This window comes from Argiope bruennichi, chromosome 10 (assembly GCF_947563725.1).
Source record: "Argiope bruennichi chromosome 10, qqArgBrue1.1, whole genome shotgun sequence".
Classification (NCBI taxonomy): Eukaryota; Metazoa; Arthropoda; class Arachnida; order Araneae; family Araneidae; genus Argiope; species Argiope bruennichi.
The window spans coordinates 19275460-19292865 of NC_079160.1; the positions used below are offsets into that span (position 1 = coordinate 19275460).

Consider the following 17406-nt stretch of genomic DNA (forward strand, 5'->3'; position numbering starts at 1 on the left):
AGAACACAAGTCATGTCCTATTCAGCAAGAGGTCTGCATTCAAATAGTGCCTTTTTTTTTAAGCCTTTGGCTTTAAGGATCAATATTTTTTCTCACTTCTTAAATAAATTATCAAAATTAATTTAAATACATGGGAGGAAAACTGCTTAATCCTTTGAAGTACAATTTAAAAAAAATCACATAATATTTGACAGATCCAGAAACAGATTTCTAACAAACAAACAAAATAAGGAAAGGAAAAGCCATACTGGAATCTTTTCGGTGTCAATTGTGGATGCATAAGAATTATGCTCTCACAGAGCGTGTATTCCGAAAGCATACTTTAGAATAAACGTTAGGGTGAAATCAATTTTTAAATCTTTTGTTAAATTGCAAATTTTTATAATGCCATTTTAAGCAATCGTATATATTATTTAAATATATTCGTAATAATGAGCAGAAATCTAGCACGAAATGTAAATACATTTACTTCATTTTTTGTTGCCTTATTCTAAATAAAAGAAAATTATAAATGTTTCTAAGTCACTTAAGCAGATCTAAATTTAAAAAAAAAAAAAAAAAAAAAAAAATCCAATCCTTACAATTTCTATAAGCATACATAATTTTTAAAAAGTAGATTGAAAGAATACAAATTAAGAATAAATAATACAAATTTTTATTTCTAACTTGAAGTTATTCAATTTGAGAGAGGATGGGGAGGAATGGTAAATATTTCCTTCAGAATCAAAATTAACTGCCAAGATTTATACGTGAAAATTACCACTTAATCTAAGGTCCTGCTAATAGAATAATACCTCTGAATCTAAAATCAAAGAGAAGAATCCAAAAAATTTTTGGAATACATATATCTAAAATGATTACAACTATTCTACTTATAGTGCATGTCAAATAATAAAGAATGCAAAAGAAATCATACAATTGCTCAATCATTATAATTTATATTTAATACAAGAGAAGTGTTCATATACATTCTGAAATCCATGACAGAAATAACTAGATACACAATTTTTTTTTGAAAAGAAAAGTTGGATGAATAACAATTGATGAGTAAAACACAATGAACAATGAGTAAAAATAATAGTTACATTTTTCCTTACAAACCATTTTATTTACAGAAATTTTCAATTAAAAAAACTACACAAACATGTGACTGAATAATAAATATTTCTAATGATGAGACTTCATTTGACAAGATATTTTTATTGACACTATATTACAGTATGCAGTATTTTCAAAAAACTAAATCATCATTTTCGACAGCCAGCAGTGAGTAAAATATAGATGTTTTTAAAATATTTTGGCCCCTTTACCTCCGGCACAGTATTAATTTCTCAGATTACCACGATTGATTTACTTATCTAGTCTTTTTTTTCCATAAAAAATCATTCTACTTGTAAAAAAACAACAGATTTTTTCCCCTCCTTTTAGATACTGTTTATCATATCTAAAAGATATAATTACTCAGAATTCATAATTACTTTACGAAACACATTAAAGATGTGGACACCTGTCCTGAATCCAAATGCTAAGGACAATTACAGAAATTCCTAACAGTAAAATGTAATTCAAATCATTATATTTTCAATCCTTGTATTTTAACCTCATTAATTAGTGGTGGGGGATGAATTAGAATTTATATTATTAATTATATGAATGGAATATTTTAATAATCTTATCTTCTTTTTATATAAAAAAAATGCATCTTTAACAAATAAAGCTAATTTTAAAAGCATCGAATTAATTATCATAACTTTCTATCAAATTATGATTGGTAACTAAGTAATTACAGACATTTAAAGATTTGTTATATTCTGAGAAATAACTACACTTAATGATATATTTTTTATTTAGTGAAGAAAATTTTATATAGAGATTATCATTTATTAATTGCACGAGAAATTTTAAATAATTCTGCAGTCAGAATGAGATTTAAACTTCAATAAAACATCTGTTCTTGAGATGTCAAGAATAATCAGAGTCATTTGCATATAGGTTAATATGTTGGCTGCATATTAAACTATTCATCGATACTATCTAAATAAGATGTTCTAGGAAAAATTAAATCCCTTTATTTAGAAGTGAAATATTCAAGCAGCTTTAATTAAAAATTATTTGAGAGATACTAATTCCTAAACATGAATGTATTAAGATGTTGTAACACTAGTGATCTATATTTGCTTCAGGGAAAACAATTGTAAAATAACAATCACATTAATTTTCTGTTATTCTAAGAAATGACGAGATTGGTAAAGTACAAAATACACTAAGCTATACTATACATTATTGCCATATTGGGCAACAAGTTTCACAAGTCAAATTAAATTAAATATCTAGAAATATTGTTACATATTCACATTTATTTAAAGGGCAGATGATGAGACACAGAAATTAAAAGGAAAAACTTAAGCATAATATTCTAAAATCTTCGCAAGATAATAATAATATTATCCTCAATGAAATATCAACAGAAAAAGTATATAAATCATACTAAATTGACCCACAGATATATTTATTTTCTACCTCTAAGTATATCCTACCATTTTTGCCCCTAAGCAAAATGGAATCTTCAGTATTCCATTTTGCTTGTCTTCATTCTCTTTGGACAAATCTTCATTCTCTTGACTGGACAGAGTGCTTTAGAGGACTAATAAATATGAAATATTTGACAAACACACAAAATATTTAATTCATCAAGGGAGAGGACCACAATTTTGATTTAAATGGGGAAAAGAACATGAAGGAAAAATTCAAAAACACATTTGAAAGATACAAATAAGAATTATATTATTGTATTTGATAAATGTTTTGGAGGTAAAGGGGTTCTCAATTCATATCAAAAAGGTATTACTTCACTGTTTTGAAACAACAATGATTAATATTTTACAATTTCTATCTGCACAAAGAATGCATGCAAAATATTTGCATGCACATTAAATGATTGTAATATTGTAAGCAACCAGATGCATAATAGGGATGTAAAAGCAGTAAGATTCAATATAAAATTTCAGGAATAAATATTGCTTGATTAAAAAAAATATCCAAGAATAAATAAAACTTGACTCAAAAAATTCCAGTATGGAATTTACAGAGGTAGATGATATATAATTTTATACAATTAAACAAAAGCAAAAAATTTTGATTGTCAGCAGGAAAATTTCATGTAAGAAAAGTGAGATTTATAATTTGATTGAATATTCAGTTTATGACTCATGGTTTGAACAGTATTGATATAAACAAATTAATACAATGATGAAGTAAACAACAATGAGTAAAACATCAAATGATTTTATCATATAGAATGCCATGAACTATTATAAAAATGATAACAAATAAAAGAATAAGAATGAGTTAAAGAAATTATATATACTGTTTGAATTTACAATTCATAGAAAACTTTTTGTCGTAAATTATAATTATTTCTGATTAAAAATTAAAAAAAAAAGTAACAATGCCAAGAAAATATTTTTCCATTGTTTCTTTAATAAGGGGTTAAAAAATATAATATGCTTTATCTGAAAAATTGGAAACAAACATTAAATGATTTAAAATATAAGCTAAGTAGTTTAAATTAAGAAATATATCATTAAATGATACTTTAAGACATCTTACTTAGACTGCAAGTATATTTTATATTTATCATGCAAATAATCTTGAAATAAAGGATTAAAAATATTTTAATAATTACTATTGTATTTTTTGTTCAGATGCAAGAGTTCAGGCAATATTTAAAAAAAAAAGCAATAAAATTATTATTCATTTACAAAAAAATGTTAGTAGTTAATTTAGTGCTTTAGAGAATGAGATTTCTATTTCTTGTATGGTAAGTTTGTAAAATGTCAACAAATTTGACTTTTTAGTCAATAAATTGCTACAAAATAATTATGAAGCATTTTAGAATAAATGATGTAATAGAAATGGTGTTATCAAATAATCTTTATCATCAAGAAAATTTGTATTAATGAATAATTTTCAGCAATATAATAAAATATTATTGAAACAAGGGAAAAAATCTAATTATTCTTAAATTCAAGATCAAAGTGAATATTGCATCAGGAAGTATAGTTAACAACTGCATGCCAGAGCAAGTTTTAAAATTAAAATTTTTTAAAACATTATTTAAAAATGTTCTGTTACTAAGAACGATTAAATTTAAAGTTCTTAAAAATGTTCCTAAAAAATTATATATATAAAAACTTACTTTTTAAATACATATATTTAATGTCAATATTTCAATTTATTCAAAATCCTGACAGGATTACAAGATAATATATAATGAACTCTCTTTTCCACATGAATAAAAACATGATATTCCATTAAACTAAAATACCATTTCAAAGTATTTTAATTTAATAGAATCTTTCTTCATTTAAAGTTTACAAGGGAAAAAATATTGAATATCTACACTTACATATTAATATAAATCTTGGAAACTACTGTGGATTTCTTATTGTAAAAGAAACATTAATTAATGAATATAATTCATGAATTTCTCTAATTTTATTAAAATTCTACTAACCTTAAAGTAGGTTTTTATATATTTTTATGTTCCAAAAATTAATAAATAAATCACAAAAGATTTAAGGTATTAAATTTCAACTAAATAAAATGCATTTTAAAAGCAAGCCTTCTTTCAATAGAATATCTATATATATATATATATATATAAGCAGCAATAAATTAAAGCATAACAATCATCATATCTTTTGGGTATTAAAAGAGACTAAAAATTCCACCTGCTTTAATCATCATCAGTTTATTATTATTATTTTTATTGATTTTTAATTGTAATTATTTTAAATGATATATCAGTGGGAAAAGGGGTCAACAGACAAATGATGGAAAATTTTTGGACGCAGGCAGATTTCGCCTTTCTTTGAACTTGCCACATGATGTTAATGATATGACATGTTAACCCCTTATGTTGCAGTGTCCCACAACAAATAAATACCTAACTTTACTTGCTTTTTAAACTGCTAAATTTAACTATAAATGGGAGAAAAATTCATCTTTCGATAGCAGATGGTAGTTTAAATCAAACAAATCCATAATTTTCAGTTATAATATGTTAAGTAAAAACTTATTTTTTCAAAGAATTTTGTTAAAATTGTCAGCTGGAACACAGAATTGGTCATGATACGTGGCAGGATGCTATGACATCCACATCTTTGTTTCCTCTTTCTCTCTCTTTTTTTAAAGAGAAAATGAACTCAATTCAAGGAATATTATGGGGGGAAATATTAGAAATGACTGACCTTTACTATGGAATTTTATTTAGGCCAATTTTTGTGATCATAGATCTGCACACATTTTTTGCTCATTTTTGAGTTGAATAGTGTAAATAACTTCTTTATCATATATAATAGCTTATTTTATATATAATTATAGTATCATTTTTTGCTGTGAATTAAATGCATTGAGAATGGTACTGAAGATGCTTCAAGAATTGGGTTCAGATAGCAAATTTGAACATGCCTTCTAGGTCTTGTTAAATCTACTACAGGGGTATAAAACAGTGTTTTTTTCATTTATATGCAAGATATTTTATTCTTTACAACAGCACTTGTTTCAGTTGCACTTTTCAGAACCTCAGTGGCACAGTATTCCAGCTGATAAATAAACCCCTACAGAATCAAAACAATGGATGCGATTTTTACAAAATTTTACCTGCATACTCCTTTATGTCTTAATAGATTATCTATAGATTTTTTTATTTTCAAGTTTAAATTTTAAAAGACTGTGCACCACGATGAGTTAAGAGCTTCAAATTAGGAAATTTATACAAAAATCAAAAGATCAATGAGCATAAAATTGAAACAATTAAAGAACTGTAATTCTACAGTAATTTTTAAGTTACAATGAAACATCAAGCAATTTAGATAACTTTAATATCTAATTATAAAAAAAAAAAAAAAAATAAAAAAAAACTGTTTATATGATAGACGCAATCTATTTTAATGCAAAAAAATCATGCATGTACCATCACAATCATGCACACATTTTGAAATGATAGATTTTCACAATGCAACTGATTTGACAGAAATTGTGCATTGTGATTAGGTTAAATCATTAAATGGTACAAATTTCAGTACTTTTCCATCAGCAGCAGAGCAGCCAAAACGCACACATGTATCAAATATATCTCGATATATTTGAATACATATTTATGTTTGACAATTGTTAGAAAAGTATCTGAATTACTACATATACAAAATAGGATGTTCTTATTTCTAAAGTAACAGAAAAAAAAAATAATAGAAGTAATCATTGCGATAAACAATCAGCATGCTGAATAGATGAGCATTAACAATCTCACTGAAATTAAAAATTTTCAGTTACCTCCACAAATTTTAAAATATACTTTTATCTAAATTCCTATTTCAAAATGAAGAGTTTGACAGAATTTAAATCAAAACAACTTATTTTTCACCAGCACTGGAGCTTTATCCATGTTGATGATGACAAGAGATGTATTTATATAATATGCTAAAAGATGCAAGATAATAACTAAAACAAAACAAAATTAGTTTTTCAAGGAATAAAAAAGGAGGAAAATGGCAGTTTTAAATTGAGTCTTGAGTTGAACACTTGCCTGAGTCAAGCTTTTCTTATCAGTCATGATTAAAAACATCACAGTTAATATATATATTTTTTCTTTTTACCAATGGATAAAATGCTATTGGCACATCCTTCTTTATGATGATGGTGCACTAAAATGATAAAAATGGTTCTCAGTTTCCATACAGTTACTTGAGGCATATGCAGTTCTAGCACACACATTCTCATGTCTTCAGTTTCTAAACATGTAGCGACATCATCTGCGATCTGATAATTCACCATTTTGGGCCTCACTGTGACTGGCAGAATCTGATTGGCTACTGTCTGTGCTGTTCCCACTGCTGCTGTGTGGCCCATTAGCTGCATTGTCAGATGACATTCTCCTTTTGGGTTGAAACTCTGTAATTATGACAGTGACATCATTAACAGTCACAGCTTTCTGCTGAGCACTGCTTCTGTCTACATTCTTTAGTCTAGGCCTGAATTGATTGAAAAAAAAAAAAAAAAATTCTTTTATGAGATAAGCTGTGGAATTTATTCACATATCAATATATCCGTTTTATGAAATTAAAATATGTCTTATGTTTAAATTTAATTAAAAAAAAATATACAAAAACAAAATGAGATGTGAAAACTATTATTAATAAGAATATAATTCAGACATTCTATAACGTGTTTAAAAATGTAAGTGAAATTTCAAAGATTTTTACTTACATTGATTTTTAATTTATTTTAAATTATGGAATTATGAAATACATATTGCAATAATAAATAATGCTGTTTCAAATTCTGAAATAGTAAAATGGTTTTTTCATTTTATTTACAAGCTGTAAATGATAATACATTTCTCATATTAATGTTTTATTGATGTTATATGGCTGCAAACTTATTCTGATCAAGGAATAAGGGAGGGGGTTAACCTATAGAACATGCTTTCCTCAGAAAAATTATTCCGAAAATGCATTAATGATATTGACTTTCAATTATTTAAGTAATTTCCTTAAGAAACCATGTTATGGATCTCTTTCTCCCTATTTATGGTAATTTATTATATATTTAATTGTATAAATCTTATTTAAAATTATAAGTATGCATTTGTATTACATGTTCGTTTAGGGTAAGAAAATATTACATGGATAACAAAAAATATATAACAGAAAATGCGAACATAAAGACTGATAGACGGTCAATTCATTAACGGATCTGTTCAAAATTTTGATATGGATGTATATTTTAGATGCTAAAACTGTACCAAAATGTACAGTTGCAGAGCTCTGCATTTTTGTATTCACATGTACTTGGCCAAAAAGAGAATTTTTTTTTCTTCAAGAAATGAATTTTGTTCATAATTTGATAGAAATCTGCAAATTGGGTTGTTAAACCATTCAGATTAAAGCTTTTTATCTTATGTTCACAGACAGATATCATTCCTAAAATATTTTATTCAGAGGTTAGAATGAGGAAGATTGGGCAAAATCTTTAGTTCGAATTTTTTGGCAATAATATTTCTCACTCTTCGAATAGTTTATATACAAAAAAACTTTAAAAAAAAAGGAGTTGCCCCTCCCATCATGATGTTATTTAACAGTAATCCCCCTCCTTCGAATAAAACAATATCTGAGATAACTTCATAGCAAGAAATAAAATCATATTGAATAAGTGATAAAAAAAATTAGTAGCATCAAGGTAAAGCAGATACACTGACAAAACTCTAGGCAAATGACAAAAACCAAAACAAATTTTTTTACAGGGTGGGGAGAGAGGGGAAAAAAAAAAAAACTGAAATCAATGATAATGACAATGGAGGAAAACTAAGGTACTACTATATTAATAAAATAATCAAAATATAACCTTATTTTCTTGGCAGCCTTATCACTAGAAGATTTTTTATCTTTATCAGGTTTAGAGCTAGAACTTTTTTGCTTGGGTTGAGACTGTGTGTATTGTTGAGTTACTTGGGCAACAAGTAGAGGATTTATGCGGGGTTTCCTAAGAGGAAAAACAGACAATAATATATATTTCAATATAATTAAATCAATACAATCTACATAAACAAGCTTTTTTTTATATGTGAATAATTTCAGCACTACTGAAACATAATTTTCTTAGTATATCAGAAAATTTCTACACATATTTGCAAAATTTTTTAAATAAAAAAAGTAAAGTTAAGAATTTTTAATATATAAAACTGAGGTTGACCAAATATTTATTCTTTAACAGCTACTTTCCAATGTCATGCAAGAAACAGTCGTAACAAATTAGAAATAAAATATAATAAAAGTTCAAAATTTGTATTTAAAATATAATTCTATTCCAGCGTGTTTATTCAATTCTCTTTATTTGCTCATTGTGAAGCTACAGGAAGTGTATTTAATAAAGTTTCAAGTAATGTTGAATAATGAGTATTCAACAGTATTTCAAATTTCCATGCCACATCAAAAATACGAGTAGGTGCAACTTATTACAATAGATTTAAGATAAATTAGGTCCCATATATTATATATACATGGAGATATTCAATGAAATAAGACATGGTCTGAAATGTGTGATTCCCCACATTCATAATTGAGTTTCTACCATCAGACATCTTTTTTAGTTTTCATAATAATAATACTGTTATTCATTAAAAATTTGTTTCCAAAGGTAGAAGTTATAAATTATTTGCAATTATATTGATTTTAACAAAAATTAAACAAAATCCTTTTGCTTATTACATGCATTTTCATCTGTTGAAGCATAAAGAACAGAGAGGATGTAATATATAGAGAGGATATACAAAAATATTTATCTCTTAAGTTTTAAAGTTTTATTTTTCAACCAAATTAATAATAAAAGGAACTTCATACTTCAGTCAGTTATTTGACAATGTCCTAGCAAATTATTTATTTGATGTCCTTTTGATTGAAATTATAACAGCTTTTAACAAAACCAAACTTTAACCCCTTTCTTGTTTGTTGAGTGCAACTTCAATAAAATACAGTAAAAAATTCACCAAAAAACTAATTTAACGAACTTATGAATTTCTATTCAAACAAAGAAGTAACATATTGATTTTAGTTTGCAACACATTTTTTTTTTTTATCCATAATTTTTGTTCTATTGATTATTGCTAGTTTTGAATGTTACAATTTTATTTGTAAAAATCTACTCATTTAAGTATTTTACTTATTTTTTCCCTATAAAAATTCTCTCAACCTGAAAACTTAATGCTCAACATAAAAAAAATTATTTATTCTTTTCAAGAATGGACAAAAAGTTCAAACCTAGTTAACCATTTTAGAAGTTAATATCAACTTAGCATTTTTATTAAATTTTTAAACTTGCTTTCACCCATTTATATATTTAAAGTAATAAAGAAAAATAAAGAACGAATCTTAGCAATCAGTTTAATAATGTCAGCTTTTATTCCACTTGAAAGCTCACAACCTCTATATATGTCATTCATTAATGGTTACCTGCCACCACCAACATTCAATTTTCACTAGAAATCTCAAAAACATTGTTTCACTGCACATTCTCTATAAGAAAAAAACTGCAATACTGATTCACCAAATTTTACTAAATGTATCTAAATGTTATGAGTTTTCATATTATAATTTGCCCATCAGCTCTTATGCTTAAGAGATAACATAAAATAAAACAAAGCCAGAACCTCTAGTCTCAAGAAATGGACTAAATATGCAAATTTATTTCAGTACTTTTCAAGTACAGCTAACTAATCAGAATGGTCTTTATTTTGCAAGTATACTTTAAAATATCATTTTCTTTTGCTTTGAAAAACGAGATTACCAGGATTAGTCCACACGACTAAATCTGTACTATTAATATAGTAGACAAACATTTGATCAATAAAAGTAATTAGTTTATTTAAATATTCAATTCAAATTTTATAACACTTTAATTTGTACTAGAACACAAATTTGTAAAATATTTGTAAGGCGAACCTTTGTAGATCAATTTCCTTTTAAATGTCATGAAAGTTATTAACCAGTTTCTCAAGAAATTAATGGCATCTCATTTATCATTATTTTACCAAAGCAAGTCATTTGCTTACTTCTTATGTGATTTTGCTATAAAGAAATTAAGAAAAGATATGAAAATTTTAAATTAGACTTCAAATTATTTCATAAAGTTATTTCACAAAGAGCGAAAAGAAGATAAGATTCCTTTCATGACATTACTGAATTTTCTTTAAAAAATTTAAATGTCTTCATGACATTCATTTTTAAAAGATATGGTGAGAAAATGGACATGCTTTAAGCTTTAAAATTAAGAAAAACACCAATAATTACCATCACTGATAGTACATTTTTTTGGACATCATATTGCTATTTTAGGAAGTTTTAAGTTACAAGTTTCAGTATTTAATTAAATTTTTGTTTCATTTTCCATTTTGATATAAGGTGAAAGCAATCAGTGATCAATCAATTATCAGTGAATTCTTTTAATAACAGATTTTTAAAATTATATAACTTTAAAGATTATTTTGAGAGGAAAAAAAAAAAAAAAAAAGTTATATCAAGCGAAACATACCTTGTTGAAGTTCCTTTTCGAACATCGCACATTAAGCACTTGAAAGCTTCAGCAGTATTTCTGTAGGTGCAGACACTACAATCCCAGTAATTTTCTTCAGCCCCCTTAGAAGATCTTTTTGTTCTTCTACAATTCAGAAAATAGATTTGCAATTAAATGAAGCATTTTTTTTATGAAAATAAAATTGTGATTTACAAAAGAGTTAATGCTCTTTGATAACTATTAAGCCTTTAAATTGTATAATGATTAATCATAATTTTCATGTTATTCAAAAAATACTATTAATATAAGGAGAAATATAATGACTTGAATACATATATCTAATTCATTTATATTAAGATATATGTCAAAGTAGTTTTTCAGTGAGGATGCAGCCTGATATAAAGCAAATATTCATCAGCTCCTCTTAAGATTCATTTAGCTCTTCACACTAGTATGACATTGATTTCAAAATATTGTATCCTTCTCACATTTTTGTTAGATAACGAATAAACTATGTAATACTGAAAACTTATATAAATGTTTAAGAATTAGGTCAAAGATCTCCAATTTCTTAAGCACAAAAACAAATCCCTACACTTTTATTCACATATATAATTAAGCATATTTTATCTCTTAAGTACAAAAGGTTTTAAAAAAAACTGTAGTAAAAATATTTAAATTTAGCAAAATCAATGAAATATCATGATATTATTTTAATAATTAATATTTAATTATAAAGTTATGATTAATTTTGGCTACAAAATTTGATTTGAAACTCATGGAATAATTACAACTTTTTAAAGAAATTAGAAGGATTCTATTCGATTATTCTTAACTGATTGAAAAAATTATTAGTTTGCCCAAAATCTTTATATTAAAATATAAGTACCAAAGGATGAAATGAAATTCATAGATAAAGAATTAAAAGTTTCCATTTACAAATACTTGATGATCTGAATCAAGATCATTAAAGATTAGTATTAATTAATTACCATATAAAGTAATAAAATTATTAAACACAATTTAAGGCAGCACAAGAAGGGAGGAAGAAAGGAAAGCTGGTTTATAAAATAGATTCAGTAAAAATCCCAGTTAGTGAAATTTATTGACTTTCAACTGAAATTTAACCAAGAAAAAGATATTTCAAGTTTACAATTTGAATATATTTTGATAGAAAAGTTTGTATAAATCAGTACATAATAATTTAATTATATAGAGAACATCATATATTTTATTTTCTTGAAATTTCATATGAAAATTTGAATAATAAATAAAATGAACTTTAAATAAAGAGCTTCAACTATAAATTCTACTATACCCAAATTTCTTATATAATATAATATATAAAGCATAAAATTTGCATGCTAGCTGAAACTAATACAAAAGAAAAGCAAACAAATCATAAATAACAACAATCGGAATCGAGAACATATAGGCTCTTTAAATATACAGGATGAGTTAGACCTAATTTACCAAATGAAGGAGAGAGCCAATACAGATCATAAAACACTATGACAACCCTATCCTACCTCTTACATTTACAAGTTATAGTGGATAATGCGATTATGTTACCAGTTAGGGAAAAAATTCCAATTTAAAGAGTTTTTGACAGATCTATGCATGAAATAAACACATATTTTGAAAGAAAAAAAAAAAAATCCTATAAGACGACATTATGAACATTAAGATACTTAGATTAAAAACTGAACTACAAGGATCAAAACCTTGAAAAAATGCAAAACCAAATTGTTGTCAAAATCCTTAATATTAAATATTGCAAATGCTATTTTTTCTATAATATATCAAATTTACCAAAAACTTCGTCTATTTCACCAACTTTCAAATAAGTAAGCAATATAAGCATACTATTTCAGGAGAAATGAAATCTTTCATTCTCAATGCAGCAATGATATTGATGTTTGTCAAAAAAGTTATTGTCAATCCAGATTTTAATTTCTTGCCCATCCTATGTTTGCTGTTTCAATTTTGTTCAAGAAGGCAAATTTTAAAGTAAAATAAGAAAAGTAACATTTTTATTAGGTTATACGCATAATGGGAACAAACCAATAGACACCAGATAGTTCATATTGCCAGAATAATATATTCCATGTTCACTGTATTCATTCCACTTACCTACCATACTTTTCATTTGCGGATTTTTTGAGAAATGTCTCTTTCAAAGACTGCCGATTTTAATGAAATATTGCAAACAGAAGAATAAATTTCTCATGAACTAGAACACAGAAATGGTTTAATGCATGCTCATTAGTAAGCTGATGGATTGGATAAGTTTTTGGTAAATTTCAGTTGAAACAGTATTTTCAGCATTCAATATTAAAGATTTTATCAATAATTTGATTTTACATATCAGCAAGGTTTTGATACTTATAGATCATAAAACTTTTTTCCTGTTCTTTTTAAATATGTGCTTATTTTATAAACAAAACTGCCAGAAAATTTTGAAATCAAGTTTTTTTTTTCTTCTCTGATAAATAGTGTAATCATTTTATTTATTAAAACTTCCAAACCATAAGAGCTATGACAAAATTGGTATGAAGTTTTATAATAAGCTTTTCAATCACCTTTTTTTAGTTTGGTAGATTACATCAAACTCACTGTGTATATTCATTTTCACCTCCTTTTAAATGCACATAATATCTGTACCATTTTGGAAATTTAGAACTCAAAATTAATTTTTTGAAAAGTATATTTGATAAAATTTATACCAGCAGTCCTTAACTTCACATCTTTAATTGTATTTAAATGAAGGGGTGGGGACCTATATAACTATAAGAAAGTAATAGTTCCAAGTTTTAAATTAAGAACCCAAATAAATTACAATATATTAGTATTTTGGAGAATCTCTAAGACTTTTTAGTTTGGAATGAATCATGATTCAGGCAGCACCTCACAAAACTTAAGGAAACCTTTATAAAAAATTTAAAATTCTAAATAGAACTCTCAGTATTACACTTCTCCAAATTTCTTTTGACAACAATGCTTTTTTTTTTTTTTTAATTTTTTTATTTCCAAAATCTATCAGTATTTCACAAGTTGAAATCAAATAGTTTTCTTATCAGAACAATATATATGCAGTTGTGTATGCTTTATCAGTACTATATAAAAACTAAGGTCAAATAAAAGTCAAACAAAAGAAAAATCTAATCATCTTATTTGACTAAAAAGGGAATCTCCAGAAGAGATAACAGTAACTACTAGGGCATTTAATAAATGAAAGTTAAAATAAAATAGAGCAATTTACTCTAAAGGAATTTATTGAACAGGGACATTTTGTATTGACAATTCATTTAATACACAAACATATACAAATTATATACATTTCATGTACATTAAGTGATGTATCTAGTTGTAAAGCAAATAACAAGACTATTAGATTAAAACATGAGTCAAATGGACATATCTTGAAGAGAAAGATGTGGAACTTGAAAAAACTATATACATAAAAAATATGCCTACATACATGATGTGTACATAATGAAAGAATACTTCAAAAAAAAAAAAAAGTATTATATTTACTTTTTTAGAGTATTCTTAATACACACACATACACAAGTACTTTTACTGAGAGATTCTTCTTGTTATTATTTTTTTGACATGCATCAATTACGGAAAAAGAATTTTAAGTATCTTTGGAAGGAATGCTGCAGGTATTAAGGACTATTTCTTTGACTGCACATGAATACTGCTTTTTTTTAGAGCACACATTAGAAATAAATAATAAGTGAGGTTTTGATTGTGGAATTAAAGAAAGTGTTGAAACAAAATATGGGGTAATCTACGATAAAAGCAGTAAATTAATTATGATTTTAATTAGATTAAGAGAAATCAGTATACATACATAGATAAATGCATTATCAGTCATTAAACAAAAGCAATCTTTAAGTAACAATTTTGATCACTTCATTCAAAAACTCCCCCTCTTCTAGATTTACAAAGCTGAAAGAATGCATCTTAAATATTTTCATCTTTAACAGATATTATATAATTAATTTATTCTAACAGATAAGTATATGGAATATGTCCTACTTGCTTCAGATAAATATGCATGATGAATTAAATAATTTCCAAGCAATCATCTTATATACAAGAATCCAGTGTTAATCATTTGTAAATTTAATATTAATGAAAGCAATATTAAAAATTTTAAGTTAAGTTTCAAAAAATATTTTTTAAAAGAGGTGGGAAAAAATTTATTTTTCTTTTTTGTATTAGGCAGCAGTTTAATTAAAGATATCACATCAACAAATACAATCTCATGTCAGATTTTCAATAATACTCTGAAAAATACTAAGACGAAATATCCAATATACTATTTTTCGTCAATAAATGCAAGTGTAACTAAAAAAAATAAATATATTTCAAATACTTGATTACCATGAGCACATTCAAAATTATTTAGATTATGATATTCAGTAAGACTAAAGAATAAATATGCTATATAAGTTTTTTGCCAGTGCCGGTCAAATTGTGCCAGAGTAAAAAACTTGCAAAATATCAATAAAAAAAATATAGTTAGGTTACTATATATGACATTTTTATCAATTTTAAAAAATTACAGTTCGATGAGTGTGCCATATTCTTTAATTCAGCCCGAGATTCTTATAATATTACTACTTACCACAATTACTAAAGAAGCTGGCAACAATTTAAGTTATAAAAGAAAACCTATAAAATTTCAGAATGGCAAATAATCAGGCATTGTTTATTATGCATGTTTCCACATGTACTAGGTATACTGAAAGAGTTCTACAAAAGTTAATTTTTTAATCCATTAGGATCATATTTATACTATTTAACCAAGCATAATGATAAAGTTGGTTTTCTGCTGACTAATAAGGAAATAAATGCTAGAAAAATTTAACCAACATAAATAAATATATATAAAGTTACTGTTATGCACTATTACATTTCAATTATGAGATATGTTTTAATGAATGTCATTAAGAAAGTTTTTTTCTGTAACTTACTTATTACAGCAACAATTTTTGCTTTAAAAATTTATAGGTGCCAATTGAAATATTTGCAATCTACAATGCATTAGTTCATTTACTATAACCTACATGTATAATCTACTTTATTCGAAATATTAACTCACGCAGTAAAAAGAGAATTTGATGCCCGATTCTCCAATTTTACTTATTCAAGGTATTAAAATTTATGTGTCCTTAATAATTTAAAAGGCATTATAAAATTAAAAATGAGTTTCTAACCATCGTGAAATATGCATTAACAAATGTTATATAAAATTAAAATTGCATTGTCAAACAAAATTAAGTATCTTTACCGATTGACTTTTATTTCGGTAAATGCACGCTTTATAATTTAAATTTTTCAGCAGATTCAATCTCAACAAATTAAATGCATTCATACACTCATAATTTTTGTCCACAGAATTTCAATTCACCATATATTTGTTAAAACAAGAATGAACTGTTATAGAACCAAATAATTTCAAAATAAAAGTGCAGAGAAATTATTTAATTTACAGCATCCATAAATAAAGAGAGACAACAAGGAATTTCAGTCTTAAGAAAAGCATTTTTTTTCCGCATTGGCTACTTCTCACGCTAACTTTTAGCATATAAATTTAATATAAATTTTATTAAGATCTTCTCTTTCCAAAGAAATTGCATGCATAATGCTCAATTAGTTCAATATGAATGACCTTTAAATCCGAAATATTGTTATGAAGTGGTAAACAAGGTAATAAAATCAAAACAAATGAACAAATATGCGGTTCATCAGGAACGACAGAATGTAAAGAAAAAAAAATATGGATGAAATAGATTATTTAACTAAAAAATATCAATTTGTTAAAAAGAAACTGAATATATAATTCTTAAATATATAGCATGAATATGCTTTTTCGGAGTTAAAGTGACATTTAGAAAATTTAACACAGCACTACCATACACGATTAAAACAAGAAACATACCTATTTAAATTTTTCTTTGCATCCATTATATATAAGCTACTTTACCCAGAAGTACAAAGTTTGTAAAATACTCATAAAATTGTAAACTTTATTTACGAATTATAAAACAATTAGAAAAGACAGGAAAGATGGCGAGAGAACAGAGTGATGCCAATACCGTTTTAAAATTAGACTAAACAGCGGAGGTTTGAAAAAAAAAAATAAAGCACCTACAGCAGTTAAGAAACGTAAAACAGGTGATTGCGTAAGTCAGTGCGTCATATAACAGTGCGGAATCAATCCCAAAGAAAAGACTTGAAGTTATTCTCTTAGTATTCTTTTTAAAAGATTGTGATTTCTTGCTTAAGCTTAATATTTTTTTTGGTTATAAAAAAGAAAAA

At 25.7% G+C, this 17406-nt stretch overlaps 1 protein-coding gene across 1 annotated transcript; it reads right to left on the reverse strand.

The window, feature by feature from the left end:
* Nucleotides 1-1184: 1184 nt before the first annotated feature.
* LOC129988414 (YY1-associated factor 2-like) lies at nucleotides 1185-17187 on the reverse strand. The gene is made up of 4 exons (XM_056096638.1): nucleotides 17027-17187; nucleotides 11089-11214; nucleotides 8407-8544; nucleotides 1185-7034 (listed from the first exon to the last, which is right to left on the reverse strand). The coding sequence occupies exons 1-4, from the start codon at nucleotides 17050-17052 to the stop codon at nucleotides 6812-6814; spliced, it is 513 nt and encodes a 170-aa protein (XP_055952613.1). The 5' UTR covers nucleotides 17053-17187; the 3' UTR covers nucleotides 1185-6811.
* Between the last annotated feature and the right edge of the window lie 219 nt (nucleotides 17188-17406).